The sequence below is a fragment of the Camelus ferus genome, chromosome 33 (genome assembly GCF_009834535.1).
Source record: "Camelus ferus isolate YT-003-E chromosome 33, BCGSAC_Cfer_1.0, whole genome shotgun sequence".
Taxonomy (NCBI): Eukaryota; Metazoa; Chordata; class Mammalia; order Artiodactyla; family Camelidae; genus Camelus; species Camelus ferus.
The window spans coordinates 15,172,374-15,194,290 of NC_045728.1; the positions used below are offsets into that span (position 1 = coordinate 15,172,374).

General features: G+C 44.0%; 1 protein-coding gene and 1 non-coding gene across 2 annotated transcripts in view; both read right to left on the bottom strand.

Moving 5' to 3' along the window:
• Window positions 1-3,612: 3,612 nt before the first annotated feature.
• Window positions 3,613-21,917, bottom strand: part of HTR3B (5-hydroxytryptamine receptor 3B) — a 32,108-nt gene continuing 13,803 nt past the window's right edge. Inside the window, 8 exon segments of the mRNA XM_014556793.2 lie at window positions 3,613-3,771; window positions 3,773-3,849; window positions 4,831-5,013; window positions 5,126-5,336; window positions 13,812-13,969; window positions 14,498-14,667; window positions 15,100-15,209; window positions 15,535-15,579. Coding sequence (XP_014412279.2) covers window positions 3,613-3,771; window positions 3,773-3,849; window positions 4,831-5,013; window positions 5,126-5,336; window positions 13,812-13,969; window positions 14,498-14,667; window positions 15,100-15,209; window positions 15,535-15,579 — 1,113 coding nt within the window.
• LOC116661228 lies at window positions 4,322-4,423 on the bottom strand. The gene has a single exon (XR_004317046.1). It is a non-coding gene; the product is annotated as a U6 spliceosomal RNA (small nuclear RNA).

Consider the following 21,917-nt stretch of genomic DNA (forward strand, 5'->3'; position numbering starts at 1 on the left):
TTCACAGCTGGGAAAATCCCACTTTTGCTCTGTTCCATCAGTTTCCTTCGTCTATGAAACAGGAATCATGAAATGTACAAACATTTGGAGGGGCTGAGTGAACGCTGCTCAGCAAATAAGGGCGGCTGGCGCCCTTTACCTTCCGCTGCAGGGGGACACTCCTCCAGGAGGAAAGCTCTAGTGCCATTGTTGACAATGGCTTTGCTTCAGGACGCAGACCCTATCCAGGGCGCAGAATGAGTCCCTGGCTGCCACGTTGAGGTCAGAGCCACTTGGCACTTGGACAGAGGAGGTCCACTCCAGGGCCCAGCTCAGCGGCAGCCAGGCTTCGCTCCTGAAGGGCTGCTTCGTAGAGGCCGACAGAGAGAGCCTGGGAGATACTCCCTAGGGAGGAAGCCAAGGTGAGCTGCGTGGAAAATAAAGTGGGAAGTCTCTTGGACAGTCTCCCCCAACCCGAGTCCCCGACAAGGAGGCATGTGATGGCTTCAGCCCTTGGATCCTGGAATAAAGGCGCTTCTGGGGAGAACCAGAGCCCATAACTGATTCTGACAGAGGCAGCTGAAAGAGGACCGCACATCGAGGGCTCGAGACTGGAACCCATCTGTTGATCGCAGGCAGGTCTTTTTATTGTGTGATATATTCTTTTCTTTTCGAAGTGCTATTAAATACATGGCTTCCTTCTGATCCTCAAAACTCTGTGATATTGGTAGAATAAGTGGAAGTAATGCCGAGGCCAAACAGGGGAAGCTGAAGCTCTGAGAGGTTAGGCTTGAGGTCCCCTGGCTTGGTGGTGATGGAGCCAGGAGCAAAGTCAGGTGCCTTCTTCAACACACGGTTGGAAAGGAAAGAGCCTCTGTTGTGGAGCATTCACTGCAGGCTTTTTCCTCCTCCAATAACCAAGGAAGTGGGGAGAGATTTAGGAGTCAATTTAGAGGCTAACTGAGCAGGCTGAAGCAGAGGAGGCCAGTAGCAGGAAGTAGGAAGTGAGGAGGGAAACAGGTGGAGGTTTGCGTGGACACTTCCTGTTCACAAACTTCTTATGTTCCTCATTTCATTAACAGCAGCAGTGGAATTTCATGGACAATTGGCGTTGAGCACTAACTGGGAGGTAATGAGAGAGGGAGGATGCAGGTAAAGGCTGTTTGAATTTAAATTCTTTTTCTTCGGGGAGATGGGGGGGCAGGTTTTTTTAAGGGCAATTTTAATGCTGGAAAAAGTTCCCAGCAAAGAGCGGTCCTCTGCCAGCTGCCTTAGGAGTGATGCCTGTCACTCAGCCCACTGTGTTTTTCTACCCACCAATTCCTGACATCTGCCCTGCGTGAGGGATGCTGAGGGACTGCATGGGTGACTTTGGGCAGATTTCATCCCTCAGACTGGGGAAAACACAGTAGAAATGTGTCTATCATCAGTGGTGAGCTAGGTTTAAATTTTAATAATTTTGCAGAGTCACTATGAGCAAAACTCTGTGTGTACCTGGGCAGAGATGAGGGATAAACTAGAAATAGAAAAGAGGATTTCTATTCCAGGAGTGTATGATCTATTTTACAAGTGATGCACACACGCAAACACACACACACACACACACACACACACACACACACAAAGCCACAAAACATTCAAAGAGGACAGGAGATAATATACATCTGAAGATACAAGAGAGAAGACAGAGTCCTGGGGGGACCAGGTGGAAGAGGTGAGGGAAGACAGCTCCTTTGAGCAGGATCTTCAGACAGTGATATACAAGTTGGTGAAACAAACAAACAAGCAAGAGCATGCCAACTAGAAGTAGAGGCTTAGATGGAAGTACAGCCCTTCCTGAGGAGGATGGCAGGCAGGCTGGTTTGGCTAAATTGAGGACTCCGTAGTAGGAATCAATGAGAAATGAAGAAAGTCAAATATAAGGGGAGGGAAACTTTGTGGAAGGCTTGAATTCTAATCTTAAGATTCAGGTTATGAGGCCACAGGAACTACCACACGATAGGATGATCAGTACAGAACTGGCAACTGAAGAGTATGAACCAGAGGTTGACTAGTTACCCAAGTGCAAGGTGATGAGGGCTCCTCCGGACGAGAGGCCGTGGTCATAGGTGGGAAGCTAAGGGACCACTGGGACTCTGATGGTTAATTTTACATGTCGACGTGGCTGGGCCACGGTACCCAGATATTTGTTCAAACATTATTCATGATGTTTCTGTGAAGGTTTATCCTGGAGTATTAAACCTACTAGATTAAACCAGTAGACTCTGAATAAAACAGATTACCCTCCAGAATATGGGTGGGCTTCATCTGATCATTTGAAGGCCTTAATAGAAAAAGATCAACCTCCATAACAGAAGAGCACATTCTGCCATCAGACCACCTTTGGACTCGAACTGCAACTCTTCCCTGGGTCTCCAGCCTGCCAGCCTGCCCTGCAGGTTACAGATTTGCCAAGCCTCTGCAATCACGGGAGTTTTATGGGCTGAATTGTGTCCCCCCAAATTCATATATTGAAGTCCTAACCACCTGTACCTCGCAAAGGGACTGGATTTAGAAACAGAGCCTTTAAAGAAGTAGTTAGGGTTAAATGAGTTCATTAGGGTGGGCCTTAGTCCAATATGACTAATGTCCTTATAAAAGGAGGAAATTTAGACACACATGCACACACACACAGGAGACAGACCATATGAGGACACAGGAAGAAAGCAGCCACCTACAAGCCAAGGAGAGAGGTCTCAGAAGAAACCAGCCTTGCCAACACCTTGATCTTGGACTTCCTGCCTCCAGACTGTGAGAAAAACCAATCCCTGCTTAAGTCAACCCATCTGTGATATTTTGTTACGGCAGCCCAGGCAGACAAATACAAAGATAGCGGATTATAAATTCCTTGACCCCAAGGGCCATGCATTAAGGCAATCTCCCAGCTCAGTGCCTTACCCATGGTGTGTGTTGATAAATGTTGTGCTGAATTGGACACAGAAGTCTTAGCACCTGGATCCCTTCCAATAATAATACACAGCCGAGAAGGCACAGAGAAAGATGACTCAAATGGGGCGGTGGCGCAAGAGCTTCAGGATACAGGCATGGTGGGAATTTTGTGTTCTGGTTGGAACAAGGTTCCCCAGGAGTCAAGTCAAGTGAAGAATGATCTGAAACTGACCCATTTTGTATTGTCTGGCGTGCCTAACATAATACCTAGGGCTTAGTCGACACTCATTGAAAGTTTTGTTGAATGACTCATCTAGTAAGTGATCAAGATAGAACTAGGAGATGGAGTGATCTTACAATTAAAAAAAAACATTTAAACATACATGTCTGCTTGTATAGGCCTAGAAATTTTCTGAAAGAGATTGCTAATGGTGGTCCCTTCTGGGGAGTGAACTGGGTAAGAAGACAGATTTACTTTTCCACTGAATACCTCGTACTGTTTATGCATTTTCATCATGAATGCATTACTCCTGGGTCGCTCAACAGCTCATTAGGTGTGTGTCCTTGGGCTGAGTAATAAGAGGCAACAGCAGCTAGAGAGCTTTTAAACCCACCATTCCGCCCCCTCCCATATCCTCCCCCAAATTGTCAGCCTTCCCCACGTGCCATGAGAGCACACTGATTGAGACCAGCAGACTTCAGCCTTCACAAGCCGCTCCACGACACCCAGAGGGAGCACAGGGTGACGGTGTAAAGTCCCAGCACAACGAGGTAGCTTTGGAAGAGCAGTCGGTCAAAGCGTTCCAAGAGGGCCAGCCACCCGGCCTCCTGCTGGTCCGCCTGGTCCCGGGTTTGGAAGTAGCTTGCTAATGGAGCGGAGCTGGGACCAGACTTCCTTCAGGGTCTCGGACTGGGCCTGGTGCTCTTGCCAGACGGGGAACTCTGCATGGGAGGAAAACACTCTGCATGAGACAGAGACTTTGAGGGCTCCCCTAGACTTCCCACTGAAGCCAATGGCCTCATCCTTCAAGAAATGTTGTAGGCAAAACGGGGCTGGGTTAGGATTAAGGAACCTCTCCCTGCCGCTGAGGGGAGGCAAGGCTGTCCTGAAGGAAGCCCTAGAGAACGTGGCAAGTAGGGTGTTGTGTAAGCATGGTGTCTGGGCTCATCCATCCAGGAGATTTTCTGAGCTAGTCGCTTAGAGCTCTAGGGGCTAGAGTAGTTCTTTTTTAAAAAATTGAGATGTAACTGACATACAACATTATATTAGTTTCAAGTGTACAACATAGTGATTCAATATTTGTATATGTTGTGAAGTGATCACAGTAAATCCGGGTAACACCCATCGCCACACAAAGTTACAAATATTTGTTCTTGTGATGAGAGCTTTTGGGCCATACTCTCTCGGCAACTTTCAAGCATGGAACACTTCGTGAATTTGTGTGTCGTCCTTGCTCCGGGGCCATGCTGACCTCTGTGTTGTTCCAATTCTAGTATATGTGCTGTCAAAGGGAGCTTTGGGATGATGTGTGTACTTGCTTACATTAAGCAACTAGAACCCAAATACATACAAACTATTTGTGTGTGTGTGTGTGTGTGTGTGTGTGTGTGTGTGTGTGTGTGTGTGCGTGTGCACAGGCACTGCACTATTCTGGAGTCAATGGCTCAGTCACTTCAGGGAACTGGTTGAAACTAGACAATGACACAAGGGAACTGAGGGCTTGACCTCTAGGCTAAAATGGGGCTTTCTGGAAAGCCAGCAGGAGATGGTCTTCAGTCTCCAGGGAGGTAATGTAAAAGGCAGTGCAGAGGCTAAGCAGTGGATCTTTCCATTTTTTCACACAGCCTGCTGCCCTACCCATGGAACTGGTGCTGAGGGTGATAAAGCAAGACAAGGCAGGAACCCCAAGGCTTCCCACAAACCTGTGACCCCAGCCGACTGGGTGCGGGGATCCACTCTAGGCCCACCAGCATCGGTGTCCCCTCGAAGGCACAGGAGGGTCTGCTCCTGCCGGCTGCACCGCTCATCATGGAGGAATTTGACCAACAGGATGGACTTGGATAAGCTGAGAACCAAGAAGGCCATGCAGACAGTGAAGAAGACCCCTGCAGGAAGGAGCCGGAGGAGGCGGAGTTAGCAGGGGTCTCTGGGCCTCTTCCTTCCCCCCATCTGAAATGCAACATTGGATCTTTGACAGGAGTGACGGAAGATGCTCACCAATCAGCGGGGTGCTCACTGCGCTCCTGGGCACCTCATCAGACATGTTGACCCTGAAGACCGTGTAGCCCACCAGCACGCTGGTCTTGAACACAACCCTGGCACGGCAGGTGGGCGGCAGGTAGAAGCTCCCCAGGTCCACGAGCATCAGGAAGATGCTGGGAATCAGCAGGCTCACAACATAGACCAGGGGGCGCCTGCGAATCACCACCTGGCAGGGGACAAGGGACCTACTGAAAAGAGGGTCTAAGCCAACGGACTAATGTGCAGCCAAACCCCAGCCAAGAACACTTTCTGCAGTCCCAACATTTTTGCATAAAGTGAAAAGTCTGTGTAGTTTAAAAACAGGAGATTATCTTGTGGTTTAAAAAATAGGGGAAAAAATCTTTTAAGCTTTACATAGAGCTAATATTAATATTAATAATTATAATAATAAGTTATCATTTATTTACCGCTTGCTGTCTGCCAGGCACTAGACTAAGTGTTTCATATGCATTTATTTAATCCTCTTAACAACTCTGAGGACTGGGTGTTATTATCTCCATTTTACAAACAGGGAAACAGACCTTCGTAGAGATGAAACCGCTGGTCTAAATTCACACAGCTGGTTAGGGAGAGACTGTTTTAAAACCAGGTCTTACACCCAAATCTTCCTTCTTAAATGGCTCTGTATGCAATACATCGTATTGGTTTGGGTTTAGTCTGTCTTCTTACTGGGACTGCAAACACCTTAGCACCTGTGTATTGGTCAGAGTCTGGGCAGGAACAAATAGCACCATTAAATTGGGAAAGTTGAGGGGGGCTTGACAGGTGTGGGCAAGAGATAAAGAAATTATAAGAGGGAAGGCAGTGCTTCAGGGCTTGGGGGGACTGGCTGAGCTGTCCCTGAAGGGACCAAGGACTGGGAATGTGATTGAAACCTGGGGAGAGAAAACTGGGCAGAATTGTGGTTTCCTCTTTGGATCACAGCCAGCTTGGCAGGGAGAGAAATGGAGAAATAACACCCCACTCGCTCTCCCCCTCCCTCCAACCTCCTGCCACTGCTCCACCTGCCAGCAACTGGCTCAACCTGACCAGGGGTCCCATCTCTGCAGGCCACAGCCCGGTCTCTAGGAGCAAACGTAGATTTGAGTGGGGAACAACTGAAGACATCCGGTGGGGCCTGCAGGATGGCTTGGGGAGAGGGCGGCTGAGTGGTGTTTGTAGCTGGGAGTTGAAGTCTCATAAAATTATAATGAGTATTTTGCCACTTTTTTATACCTAGCTTCTCTGGGGCGGTGATAGGAAGCATCTGTAATTAGCACAAAATCTATTCTCATCCTTCCTGGAGAGAAACCAGGATATGACAGGGCTGCTTCCCCCAACCTGTGGACCCTTAGAGGATAAGAGCAGCAATTTTTTTAACCCCTGATGGGGCCAAAAATAATACTTACTTTATAGCAGGTATTCAGTAAATGTTTGCTGAATAAATGAACGTTCTGGGCCCTTTGCTGTTGGATTTGGGGGGAAAAGTAATGTCTGAAACCTCCCATGGCTCTGATTTCTATGTGTCAGTGTGCTAGATAATTTTCACATGTGATGTGATTTGTTTAATCCTCACTGCGAGTTTGTTGTCAGGTGACATAGCATATCCATCTTATAGATTAAAAAAAAAATAAAGCTCAGAGTCAGTCCTTAAGTAAGTTGAATAAGTGGCCGAGGTGGGATGGGCCCCCACATTTTCTGATTCCAAGCCCTGTGCTCTTTCCCACATAGCATACTCTTGGTCCGATCACGCCTCTGCTCTGAGTTCAGGATTCTTCTCCCTCACCTCTGCCTCCCTTTCTGGAAGAGAATTATTTAGAAATGATCCAAGGCAGAGGCCAGGGATGGAACAGAAGGTGGCGGGGGAAGAGCCTGGCTGGATGAGACCAGACATCACCTTGCTGATGAGAGCGGGGTCTCCCCACCTTTGGGTCTTAGACGCATATCCTGACTCAGTGGAGCTTGGAAGACCAGAGCCATTTGGTAGGTTGTAGTTTGGCTGTTGTCTTTCCCATGAAACGTAATTGGCTGCAAACATCTAAACCAGAGGAACACTCGCTGCTTTGCAATAATTTGGTTAATTTACACTTTTTACCAAAGTGCAGTCAACAAGCGAAACCACCACAACACAAACTGTCACCAACCTGCCCCTCTCCACTCCCTTCATCATGCTGTGACAGACGTGGCTGTGGTCAGGTGGGGCCAGGAGAAGGGGGCCAAGTGGTCAGAGGGGGCCCACAGGGGGTCTTGTGTTGGGGGTCCCACCTGGGCTTTTGGTGATTGGCCATATGGGAGGTTGGGGCGACCAAGCCTGCTGTCTCTGGAGGGTGGAAGCGGGAAGGCCCGCAGAGACTTCATGTTGGATATTATATAAAGGAGATGAAAAGTGTAAAAACAAACCCTAAGGAAAAGTACCAGTAGGCACGTTGGTCAAGCAGAAAGAGCCCACACTTAGAGTCAAAGGGACGGCAGAGTCCCCAAGCCCCTCAAGGACAAGTGCTTACCCATGCTAGCTGAGTGATGCCGGGGAGTACTTAACCTCTCCATGCCTTGATATTTCCCTTTTTGAAAAAGCAGTTTATTTTTTGCCTTGCCAAGCATCTTGGGTACAATTGAGATTCGCTGTTGTACTCTTTAAGTAAAGTTCCCATGTAAATAGCGCATGCTGAGATGATTTCGCTCCACCCAGAGGCTGATGCAGAGAATGAATGGAAATCTGGGTCAGAACCAAAGATGGGCAGTGTGGCTCCTGGGGGTCCCTGGTTTCCAAGAAAGTGCAGTGTCCGCAGACCACATGTTCCCCAAAGTGCCAGGGGAGAGCGGTGACAACGCTAAGGGGTTGGGAGGCAGGCTGGCTTCATGCAGTCACAAGGAGCCCTGCATTTAGAAGGGCCCCAGGCTTGGTTTGGCCCCATTTTGAAATTCTTAATAATTTCTAAGCCATGGGCCCTGCCTTTTCACTTTGCACCAGGCCCCGCAAATCATGTAGCTGGTCCTCTTGTGAGAACATTCCTCACTGGGTATCAGCACTAGCTGAAAGTAGAGAGGAAACAGGGAGGCACGAGGGTAGACAATTAGCTTGTGCTGTGACATAAGGCAGAAAGCTCCCTGTCTATGTTTGGATTATAAAATTGTGAAGTTAGGCAGGCCCTCCAAAACCACCTCATCCATCCCGCTGCCTTTTAGCAAGGATGTTCCGATCACTAAGAGACCGAATAGTACCTACAGGCTTGGTTTTCTTCAAGAACAAAGAACCCACCTTTCTCTTTAGGTTGATTTGGGCAATGTTACCCATGGACTAGACCAATTTTCTCTACAGACCCAGTGCAATCTAGAGAAACTCTAATTTTATCCCACAGTTTTCAGAAATGCTTTGTTTTCATGATGTCATTTGATCCTCAAAGCCCTTTACTCCCACGTTCAAGAAACACTAGTTGAACATGAACAGAGCCACAGGAACCATTCTAAATATTGGAGTGAGAACTGTGAACAGGACAGGTCCCTGCTCTTGCCACCTCAACGGCCCCCGCCAACATCTTATGGCATCAGGAGCCAGATTCTGATGGTTAGATGTTTCACAAGTCTGCAGATGGAAGTTTGCCCCAGAATGGACCGTACCCAGAGTCTACGCTTGATTCGACGATGAAATTTGGGACTGAGTTTATGTTTAGATGATACTTTGGTCTTAAAATTGGGTTAAGACATTTGCAGATGTTGGGATGGGGTGACTATACTTGACACGTGGGGCAGACATGAATCTGGGGGAGTCAGAGGGTGGCAGGCTGTACTGGGTTGACTAATGCCCCCCCCAATTCATGTCCTTCCAGAAGCTCAGAATGTGACCTTGTTTGAAAACGAGATCACTGCAGATGAGATTAGTTAAGATGAGGTCTTATTGGGATAGGGTGGGTCCTTGACCCAGTGTGACTGGTAGCATTATCATCAGAAGAAAAGAGGCATGCAAAGGATAAAGCCACATGAAGACGAAGGCAGACGCTGGAGTGACACATCTACAAGCCACGGAAAGCCAACATTGCCAGCAACCACCAAAAGCTAAGACAAAGGCATGGAAGAGATTCTTCCCGACCACGCCCAGAAGGAACCAGCACGGCCAACACCTTGATTTCAGATTTCCGACCTCCAGAACTGTGAGAGAATAAATTTCTATCGTTTTAAAGTGGTCCTTTGTGATGGCAGCCCTAGGAGACTAATACAGGTGACTTGCCCGGTAACACACCGTGAATGGACGATGCCACAGAATCGGACTGGAAGATACTGCTTTTCTTCAGTTGTATGTCATCACATCATCATAGAGAATTAAGCACAGAGTTTCCAGAGACAGGTTCGAGTCCAGACTCCACCAGTCACCCTGTAACCTTGGTTAAGTTCCTTAACTTCTCTGCACCCCAATTCCTCCATTTGTAAAAGTGTGGATACTCAGAGTTCCCGCCTTGTAGAGTTGTGAGGATTACATCTACAACCTCCTAAAACAGCGCCTGATGCAGTTAGCTCTCTGTTTTATGTTGCTGTTATGATGCCTCCCTGGACAGATTTCGAGACCCATGATAGGGACTGGGAGCCTTGTTTTATTCATGCTTGTGTTCTCAGTGCTAATCATTGAACTTGGCAGATGATAAGAGGTGAAAAGATGTTCATTGATTTGTATTAGACGCTTAATAATGCTACTTCTAGTCCCAATGGGCTAGGAGAGAGGAGTGAGTCCAAACAGGTCCTCTCCTAGCTGAGCTCAGTCCCCTGAGGACTACCTGTCTGCAGGTCATGTCAGAGGCAGGGCCCCCCGATGCCAGGGGGACGGTACATCCCCAGCTCAGTGAGACACAGCTCTCTGCTGAAATGTCCCTACCTAGAGCCCATCATTTCTAATGGACTAAAGGAGCTGGTGCCTTTAAATTCCGCAGAAAGGGAAGAAAAAGCACTTTAGTTTCAGTCCGTGTTCTCCATTAGACACCCTTCAGGTGTTAGCAATATTATGCCACAATTTCATTATCCATTAAAGCCAGGTAATAATAAGTACACAAAGGTATTTGGAGCCTATTGATGTTAATGAAAGAGATCAATCTAATTCAGAATGTGTGTGCGGAGAGCTCCTTGGAGATGGAATAGGCCCCAAGGTTAGCCTCTAATTGCCTCCTTGATGGTAGACCCCACCAGTACTCAATTTTGCATGACCGTCTTTATGACATAGTTGGAATTTTGACGCCCAGACTCCCGCTTCACACCGAAGCCCATTTTCCTCCTCTCCCAAGCCCCTCCCAACATTCCCAATTCAGAAAGAATGGGGAAGTTGCTGCCATTTAAGTAAGATCCTTGCACAAGAGTGAGAGTTTCTTGGATTTAGACCATAGGCCATGCTGGATCAGCAGAAAGTTCATGATTTCAGGGTTACTTGAATGACCCTGGAAGGGTTTCTCGGGGTCTAAGTTCTCTCTCTCTCTCTCTCACTCTCTTACCTGGTGGAGCTTAGAAGGATCTTCTATCAAGTTTATGAGCTGCATTCAATGGACATCTCAACAAAATTAATCTACCCTCGTCTAGAAAGGAAAATTACACCTACCAAAGAGGATGAATGAGGCATCTTTCTTTCCCAAATGCCCCTCTGCATTTTTCTAGGAGTCCCTTGTGGGTCCCCAAAATCCTGCCTGGATGAGCAATTACTCAGTGACAGGACATCTGGTGATCAGGCTGCTTACTTTAGTTTCCACAAATCTCCACCCTTTCCATCCAACACGAGTGCTCACATTTCATTTCTACCTCCTCCCGCTTCTACCCTCATTCTTTACAAAACAGAAAAGAAACAAAACACTGTTATACAGAAATAGAATGCTCGCCCTGCTGTTTCTGGGAACCAGCACCTCCAGTGACGTAACTAGAGGAAACCTCCCCTCCATGGCTGCTGGATCGGGTTCCTGGCTGCACACAGACACCCTTGGAGGCTGAAGTGCCTGTGCTCTGGGCTCCCTGTGGAATGCAGCCTGACTCCAAAGTGTCAGCGGTGTCCTCTGAGAAACAACACGTGCCCTGGAGTTGGCAGATGTGATGACATGTTAGCTGGCACCAATGGGGCACTGGAAGCATCTGATTCAGTATTGATGGCAGCGGTGTACATCAGGCCCAGGGCAATGATGTGTGTAGATCTTGGTTCCTCCTGCCTGCCCCACCTGTCCCCCACCCCCTGCTGGACAGCCTGGACTAGGACACAGCAGGTGATTAGATTAAGAGGGAGACGGCCCTTTGCTGCCAGGACCCTGGCAGGCCCAGTGTTGGTATGGAACTGGGCTCCAAACTTCACATCATTGGCCAAGGGTTGGTGAAGGACACCAGGGTGACTCGATTGCTAAATTCAGAGTAGGATGTCAGGTATGGAGCAAGAGAACTTGAGCCAATGGCAGTGCACAGAGTAGGAACAGGGAGGCATGGAGCTGAGAGAGGTCGAGGGAGATAAAGAACTGAACTAGAGAGTCACCGAATCTACTTGAAGTCTTCCAACATTGCAGAACTCCTCCTGAGTCTAGCTCCCCGCCCTGCCACATACGATTGGTGACTCTTCTCAGGATTCTTTCCCTCCTCTGTTCCAGAGTGCCGGGGTGGAAGCCAGCCTTGTTAGATAACCCACCTTAATGCCCAGGGCAAAGGGACCCAGGGAGAAGCTCCAAGAGCATAACATCATATGGATGCCCCCTCCGGCCCCGCTCCACCTGAACGCTGAATGGAGAAGCAGGGCGGTGAAGAAGGCAAAGGAATGAGATCATGGTTCTTGAGATCCAGGGGAATCTCTTCTGCCTTCAATCATCTTTTATGCCTCTGTTCATCATATTTGAAATGGAGATAAGACATAGAAAATCTTTCACCACAGTTGAGAAGACAAATTAATATTTAGGCTAAAGGGTGATATGTAATTACAAATAATGGCCACTCTATGGAGAGACTGAGAGAGAGAGAGAGAGAGAGAGAGAGAGAGTGTGTGTGTGTGTGTGTGTGTGTGTGTGTGTGTGTGTGTGTGTGTGTACGCATGCGCACACACGCTCCTGTTTACCTGCCCCATCTCTCGTCTTTGTTCGTCTCCTCTGTGCGGTGTAGGTAATGGTGTGTGCAGCATTCTCCAGAGTGCTTGGTAGGTGACTGCGTTCCACCTTACACGTGCTGCTCCCTCGCATTTCCCTTTAATGCTTTCCATTATTCGGGCTGCATTAATAATGTTTGCGGGCTGATATCTTTAAAATTAATGAGGTGTTTACTCTTAGCCAAGAAACTCATTGAAATTAAAAAAGCTTTCCTTTTTTTCCCCCTCCCTTTCCCTTGATTAAAAAAAGTGGACAAACAAGCCACCATGCAAGCTTTGCCGAAGACCCAGCCGACTAGGCAGGAACCCATGCCCTACCACAAGGAAGGTGTGAGTTGCGATTAGCTGGTCCGCAGTGATATACATTAGTCAGGTTCAAATCACAGCTGTTTTTAAGGGGCCTTGGTTTAACAACAGCTTTGCTCAAAAGCTGCACACAACACCTTTTAACCAACGGAGGGCTTCTGTGCCCTCAATAATAGGTGATTTCACCACCACCACCCCTCCTTAGTTTATGATTATTCATTGTAACCATAGTACCTTAGTCTAGGCTGAATTTTCCTAGGTCTGTTCCAGGAGAATTCATCTGGCCTGTCTGTAGCCTCTGCTTTTCAATCAGATTACCTGGCATGAAGGACCCTCCCACCCTGCCCCCGCCAACTACTACCACCATCACCAGCTGACTTTGTGCAGAAACAGCAGAGCTGAATGCTAACGATGAGTCCACCGGCTGCAGGAACTTGTTGCAGACCATGTGTCAAGATGGTTTGCCAGGAGGGAAGGGAGGACGGCGCCGCTGGACTGCAAAGCAGCACGCTTCACCGTCCGGCACACACCCCTGCCCCCTCTCCGGGCACCTGCTGGGCAAATCTCCCTGTGAACAATGCAGCCAAGCGCATTCCCAGTGGTGCATCTGAGAAGTTCCAGGTCTCATGAGGCCCTTTTAGAGTAGTTGTTTTTTCTGATCCGGAAACTGTCAGTGGTCTGTGAAGATCCTGAGGGTGATTTGTTAGCTAATCCCTCAAGATGTGCAAGTTAATAATATGATAATTTTATGCATTTGCATCTGGAATTAATTAATAATTTACTTAATTGCAAACAGGACATTAATGTTGAAGAGACACTCGTCTCCAAATTTTTGTTACTATTGTGTGTGTTTCCTTTTTTGTTTCCCTATCAGTAGTAATTAGAAGTGAGGATATCAGGGTTTGGGAAATAGCTCAGTGGTAGAGCACATGCTTAGCATGCATGAGGTCCTGGATTCAATTCCCAACCCCTCCAGTAACAAAAAAAAGTGAGGATGTTGTATGTACTGAAAGGCTTGAGGATTCCTGCTGTGGTGGCTGGTTCAGGTCTCTGTGTCTGAAGACCATTTTCTTTATACTCATATGGAAGGGCTACAGCAGTTCACCATCTGTGACTTAACCTCTGGTCTCTGAAATGTGAGTGTTAGAGACACCGACTTGCATTTCTGATGACAACGAATGGGAATATGCAAGAGAGCAGAGATTCCTCAGCCCAACAGAGAAGGTCAAAGATGGCAGAGAAGCAGCAACCGGGACAGAAAGGGGGCGGACCTACATTAAACCGAATCTGGGCAAAATCTCCAGCGCTGCTCCGCAGGATGTTATATGTTGAGGACACAGAGAGAAGTTCCCACTCACTGTCATTCAAAAATGCCTTTTTGTCATGCGTGGTGTCTTCTCTGCTCCTCAGGAAGGCCAGGTCTACATCTTCCACTGAAAACAACAGAGAAAAACAGTTGAATTGCCCACAGAGAGAGGCACCAATATCAACCCAGCTTTCTAACTCTGAATTCAAAGCCTTCCTTTTACTCCTGCCCCCATGTAACAGTCTTACTAAGATGGGGTTGAATATAATTATTTTGAATTAGGGGTAGGGATGTGGGATAAATACGTTCTAGTCATTGTACAAACACAACTCTGAATTATGGGTTTGTATCCCATTATCTGTAGAATGATGGAGCTGATCCTGTGACTTCTACAACTTTCTCATGGCAGTGGAGGCCTTATGTTATATTTCCAAACCAACAGCAGCAGTGGGCTATATCTTTGGGTACCACACTGAATTTAGCCTGAATTACAAGAGGAGCCAAGTAACTGCAAGAAGAGATTCTGATTTATAGAAAGTCAATTAAGGTAAGAATGAAAGAGACCTGAGGGATGGCATAATATAATTTCACCTGTGTGTGCCAACCTAGCCCAGGTGTGTTTGCCCACTAGCAGACTACATCTCTTATGCCTTACCTGTGTGCAGAATGCTACTGAAGGTTAGGCTGCAATTCTGGATATCAAATGGGAAAGCGTATGTCTCTAAATTGCACGCAGAGACCACCTGGATGGGCTTAGAGTGCTTAATGGTCCCAGATGAATTCACATAAACATAGGGAAGGTCGGGTGATCTTTCAATGTCCACACTATATGAGACACAAGAGGTCTTGTTGTTACAGAGAGGGCTTTTGTCCTTCCAACACATAAACAGAACTGATTATGAAATGGTAATGACCATAACATCCAAGGATAGCCTAGAAGTGCAAAGACAGAATCACATTTGCCAGCAGATAATTCACCCTGGCAAAGGTGGGTTCTGCAATGACAGCCTCATAAGTCAACTCACTTGCTACTGTTTAAACACAGACATAGCCCATGAGCAGCATCAAGCATTAGTAATCAAACCTGTATCTTAAGTGATGTTAACTCATGGTACTTCTAACCTGAATATTCCCAACAATCTGTTCCTTGAGGACAGAGGAAAGTTGAGGAAACAAGAAATAGTAACAATAACAGAGAGTAATCAGCAACTGGTCTGAATATTCTGAAGTCTATAAACCCCACAGAAATACACTTACAACTCATTAATGATGATATCAGGGGCCCAGATGGCACTTAGAGGTAGGGAGATCTCATTAATCTCATCAAACATGCTGGAGTTCCAGGATAAAAACTCATCATCCCAAACCTGTTAGGAGCAGCCAGAAAAGAAACATCACAAAAGGACAATGTCAACGTCACCAAAGAACTGAAGAAGGATTTGAATGAATACTTCAGTTCATCAGCCTGTTAGTACTATCTGTTAGAGAAGACTTTCCAGCCAACATCTAAAGATGGTTGTCCCAACTAGAAACCACCGCCATATATCTTACACAGGTTCTAATAAAGCAGGTCTGCTGCAGATGCAAGAATCTATAAACACAAAGGTAATACCTATTCCTTAGAATAATGACATTTTGCAACAGATCGAGTTCAAGAGTCCAGCATGCACAGAAGGAAACATGATCATTTACCTCACGGTACCATACACTTGTCTTTAATTTTTGATTCTGTGCATCCTGCAAAGCAAAAAGAAAATTCACACCAAATCTTAGAATGTCAGTAAATCAAAGCTTAATTCAACGGTATGACAATTCAGAGGAAGAAAATTGAATCCAACTAAATAATGCTGATGTTAAAAACATTACTTTGACTCTTCAAGATCTGAGGATTCTCAGCTCTTATTACACACACCTGTCGCTATGAGCTTTATTATCCAAGACAAAATGACACCTTAACTGCACTTGACATCTTAAATGATTTGCTAGTCTCTTTCCTACTCTAATTAGTTACCCTGTCATTAATCAGACTGAAAGATGATATGTAGTCTTAGCCAAGTCTGGACTAAAAAGATGAGACCAAGCTTTTATTTGAAATCAAGATGTTATTCATAATCTTTGAATGAGTGTTATCTCACCTGCTACTGGCAGTCATTCCTGGTGTTACCTTATGTTTGGATTTCTCCGCTTATAAAACAGATGGTTGAGTTTAATCTAAATGAGGTATATTTTCGGTGATATAAATAGATGTGATTTTCCATGTCTGCAATGAGTCAGTATCTTTTTTAAAAGGATCCCCCAAAACATCAAAAAGAAACCCTCTTTACTAATTTTTTTCATATTGAATCTAGTAAACGAACATTCTAAATTTACTATGTTCTTAGGGATTAAAAGAAAAGGAATATCTCACAACATATACAAACATCAATTCAAATGGATCATAAACCTAAATGTAAGAGCTAAACTATAAAAGTCTTAGAAGAAAACATAGGAGCTCATGTTTTCATGACTTTGAATTAGGAAACAATTTCATAGCTATGATACCACAAGCACAAGCAACAAAAGAAAAAGTAAATAAGATTTCATCAAAATTTAAAACTTTTGTGCTTTAAAAGATGCCATCAGGAAATCAAGTGACAACCCACAGTATGGGAGAAAATATTTGCAAATTTCATATCTGATAAGGGGCTTGTATCCAGAATATATAAAGAACTCTTACAACTCAACAATAAAAAATTAAATAACCCAATTTTTAAGTGAACGGCAAAGGACACAATCAACAGAATGAGAAGGCAACTCACAGAATGGGAAACAATATTTGTGGATCATATATCTGATAAAGGATTAATATCCCGAATATTAAAGAACTTTACAACTCAAAACAAAACAAAAATCCCTATTTAAAAATGAACAAAGTGACATACGCTTGAATAGACATTTGTCCAAAGTAGACACACAAATGGCCAATAAGCCTGTGAAAACACGCTCAACGTGACTGCTATGGACCAAATTGTGTTCTTCCAAAATTCACATGGGACTGTATTTGCAGATAGGACTTTTAGGAGGTAATTAAGGTTAAATGAGGTCACAATAGCAAGACCCTAATCCAATAGGATTTGTGACTTTAGTAAAAAAATAAGAGAGAATGACCTCTCTTTCTCCTCTGTGTGAGGACACAGTGAAAAGGCAGCCACCTGCAAGTCAGGAAGTGAGTTCTCACCAGGAGCCAAATTGGCCAGAACTTTGATCTTGGACTTCTCAGCCTTCAGAACTGTAAGAAGTAAATTTCTGTCATTGAAGCCACCCAGTCTATGGTATTTGTTATGGCAGTCGGAGCTGGCTGATACAATCTCTATTCTTTAGGAAAATACAAATCAAAACCACAATAAAATTCCATTAGGATGGCTATGTTTTTTTTTTAAAAAGGCAGAAAATAAGTGTTGGTGAGGATAATTGGAACTGGAACCCTTGTACACTACTGGTGGAAATGTAAAATGGTACAGCTACTATGGAAAACAGTGTGGCAGTTCCTAAAAACTTAAAAATGGGATTACTATATGGTCCAGTAATTCCACTCCTCAGCATTTACCCAAAATAATTGATAACAGGGACGTGGACAGATACTTGTACTTCCATGTTCAATAGCAGCATTATTCACAATAGCCAAGGGGTGGAAGCAACCCAAGTGCCAATCAAAAGAAGAATGGATGGACAAAATGTAGTATATACATGCAATGTACTATTATTCCACCTTTAAAAGGAAGAAGATTCTAATACATACTACAAAACGGATGAAGCCTGAAGACATTATGCTAAGTCACAAATAAGCCAGTAACAAAAGGACAAATATTATACGATTCCATTATATATGGTCTAGGTACCTAGACTAGCCAAATTCATAGAGACAGAAAGTAGAATGGTGGCTGCCAGGGGCTGGGGAATGGGAAATGGGGAGTTGGTGTGTAATGGGTGCAGAGTTTCAGTTTTGGAAGATGAGTTCTGGAGATGGATGGTGGCGATGATTACACAACAATGAGCATATACTTAATGCCATTGAATTGCACACTTAAAAAATGTTAAGGTGGCAAATATTATATTATGTGTATTTTACCACAAGCAAAAATAATTTAAAAATGAGCAAAGGACTTGAATAGATAATTCTCCAAAGAAGATGCACAAATATGGCCAATTAGCACTTGAAAAGATGTTCAACATCATTAGTTATTAGGGAAATGCAAATTAAAACCACAGGGAGACACCACTTCACCCCACTGGGGTGGATAAAATTAAAAAGACAGAAAATAAGTGTTGGGGAAAATATTAAAAAATGAGAGCCCTCCTACATTACTAATAGGTTGATAAAGAGGTGCAGTCACTTTGTAAAACAGTGTGGTAATTCCTCAAAATGCTAAACACAGAGTTACCATATGACCTAGCAATTTTACTCCTAATGTATAACCAAGAGACTTGAAAACGTAAGTCCACACCAAAAACCTGTACGGAAAGAAAAAGCAAACCTGCACAAGAATGTTCATAGCAGCGTTATTCACAGCAGTCAAAAAGTGGAAATAATCCAATGTCCATCAAGTGATGAACAGACTTTTAAAATGTGATATATATCCATTCAATAGAATATTTTTCAGCACTAAAAAGTAATGAAATGAATGAAATGTGATACATGCTACATCATGGATGAAACTTGAAGGACATTATGCTAAATGAAATTCAGTCACAAGAGACCATTTTATTGTATGATATCATATACATGAAATGTCTAGAATAGGCAAATCTATATAGATATAAAATCTATTATCGAGATTTGCAGATACTAGCTAATATACATAAAACAGATAAACAACAAGTTTATACTGTATAGCACAGGGAACTATATTCAATATCATGTAGTAACTTATGATGAAAAAGAATATGGAAACTAATATATGTGTGTTCCTATATCACTGAAGTATTGTGCTATACACAAGAAATTGACACAACATTGTAAACTGATTATACTTCAGTAAAAAATATATATATATATATTAAAAAAGTAGATTCGTTTTTGCCTAACACTGGTGGGGGTGGAGTGCAGAATGTGACTGTGGTATGAGGGTTCTTTTTGAAGTGATGAAATGCTCTGAAATTAGACAGTGGTGATGGTTGTACAACTCTGTGAATACACTAAAACCACTGAATTGGATACTTTAAGTAGATCAATTTTGTGGTTGAGGCCTACTTTAATAAAGCTGCCATTTTAAAAAATGTATTAATAAAGAAAAAGGAAACCATCTTTGAAGACATTTCCAGGGAATTCATTAGTAAGAAGGTCGATACAGACTATTGATGAAACTATTGTTTCCATGTATAATCCATCATTAAAATTGTTTCAAAGAGAACAAAAGACATGGAAAATTCAAGATGAAAACATGTGAAATAAAATGTGCTGATTTTGGTTCAAGCTAAGGAGTCACTTAAATAACTTTTGTACTTCTGTAATATTTAGCGTAATACCAAATTTTGGTAAAATAATAGTTTGGGGAGTTGCAGAATGAAAGCAAATAACAGCTCAATTTTCCACCCCAGAATGAGACATATAAAATTAATTATCCAGTCCATTATCCAACCACATCAAAAATAACTCTTTGTGCATAGGGTAAAAACTACCACTCTCTTCAATCCAGGTTGGGTAGGGGAGGTAGGGAGCTCCCAGTGATATTTATTCCTTGTAGGGGTGCACCTGGAATTGTGTAATACTCAGACTACACAGGGGTTACACAGGTTAGCATCATTTGAAAGAGAAACAATAAATTTCTTAAAGTCCCCCCTTTTTGCAATCAAGAAAGCAAGTAGCTATTGAATAAACATTACTAGGTACCTTGAGAAAGAAGAGATTGTGCAGATACAGAGTGACTCTGCATAAGTGGTTCAGTAAGGCTAGTCTGAGTGAACTCGCTCTATAGGTTTTTATGAACTTCAAATAGATACTTGGGAATGGCAGGTTTTAAAGTGATATACAATTGTCCCTTGGTGTCCTTGGGAGGATTAGTTCCAGAACCCCCTGGAAACCAAAACCTATGGATACTCAAGTCCCTTATGTATAAAATGGAGATGTATTTGCATATAATCTACACACATCCTCTTGTGTGTTTTAAATCATTTCTAGATTATTTATGATGTCTAATACAATGTAAATGCTGTATACATAGCTGTCAGTGCATGGAAACTTCAAATTTTGCTTTTTGGAAATTTCTGGAATTTTTTAAAAGGTATTTTTGATGCACGTTTGGTTCAGTCTGTAAATGCAGAACCCAAGGATGTGGAGGACTGACTTGTACAAAGTGAAAACACTGAATTCACAAGTATTTCCCCAAGGGAACTCTTAGAGGAGGTACAGAGGGGACTCCAAGCCAAGACTGGCTCTGCGGGGATCATGCTAGTGTAAAAAAGACCTCTGAGCTCAGGGTTAGATGACACCACTCTCCTCCAAGTTTTACCAGCTGAGAGGTCCTGAAATAGACCAGGTCTCACCCACTAAAGCACAGCTCATTGCAGTCAGCGAGGGCTCCCCAATAACGGGGAAAATGCCTAAAGTGCCACCTGTATCACCAGGAAATACACCTTTTAACCACTTTCATAACAAATATCCTTTCACATCTATGCAATGTCCTGACCAGTTTCTTCATCACTGTCACGCCAAGTTGCGAACGCATCTCGTTGACTCAGTCGTGTGGCTAGGGAGGAGGTCTCTGTGTTTTCATGTTTCATTTTCACAGTCATTTTCTCCAGTTGTCTCTTATTAACCACCATGTTGATGCCCATCCCTTTGTCATGCTACATGTAACAACAGCGTTAAGATTTTTTTCACCCTAACATCTTTGAGGGGTATCTGGGCGGATTCGTCATTCAGCCCTAAAGAACACAATGTCAAAAAGAAGTTTGAGGCTAAAACTGAAATCTTTTTTTTTTTTTTTTGTCAAGGGAAACAAGTTTCTCAATGCCAGCTGGTGAACATAATTGGTTCTCTGGTGGCATTATTCACAGCTTTTCCCTCTGTGTATCTCTCTTGCGCTTTTTTCTTTAGATACCTTCCATCTTGCTTGTTAAAAGCAAAGGATATTTCAGAGAATTGGAATTCATTAGTCTTCCTAACAGAGGGAGTCTATTTAGATCTAAATTGGTGGTTAGCAAATATACAGATAATTCCCGCACATTCTTATTTATCTTCCCCAGTTCTGAAGACTATAGAAACAGATGCCTCAATGTCTGGCTGGGAGCCTCTAGTCAATGGACTGGAATACAAAGGTATTTGGGATTCGGAATCGACAAAACTCAATAGAAACAAATTGAAACTCTTCACTGTTGAGCAGATTATCTCTATAATCAGATTTCCCTAAGGTACTCATAATACCCAGAAATTCTAAGACAAGACTGTAGTCTTTCATGTAAACAAAACAGGAGGCAAAACATTATAATGGAAGCGAGGTACTGTGATGAAAAGCTGAAAGCTCTCCACTCCAAACAAAAGTTGCCAACAGTTCAGCTGCTGGCAGATGCAGCCAACAAGTCATCTATTTCACATTGGGAGTGTCCTTGTCTGAGCAAAATCTGTGCGCGATGTTACCAAGTCCTTCACACTGGCCCACTGGCCCTGCCTCTGGGATGGACTTTAAGATTAGCCCACCTGAATGTAATAGAGACATTTGCAAAGCATATTAGACTGAAGTCATTCATGAAGACAATCCTAGAATTGTACTCACAGATCTTAATCGGTTAGCCAAATATCCACCCAGCATCTTTGAAGTAAGATACGTTGTGCTACATATTGTGGGAAATACAAACGTGAGTTAGAAAATCCTTCCCTCGTGTAGCTATTGATAAATTAGGGTATGTGATATTTTAACAAATAGCTATGTGCATTAAGAAATATACATACTTCATTGGATTTAAAAGAATGAGACTGCTGTCAGTTCGAAGAAATGAGGAAAATTTCTTTTAGGAGCTGAGATTTGAAGGACGATAGTATTTTATAGATGGAGAAGGAAGAGGAAGACATTCAGTGGGGGAAATAGCATGTAAGCAGC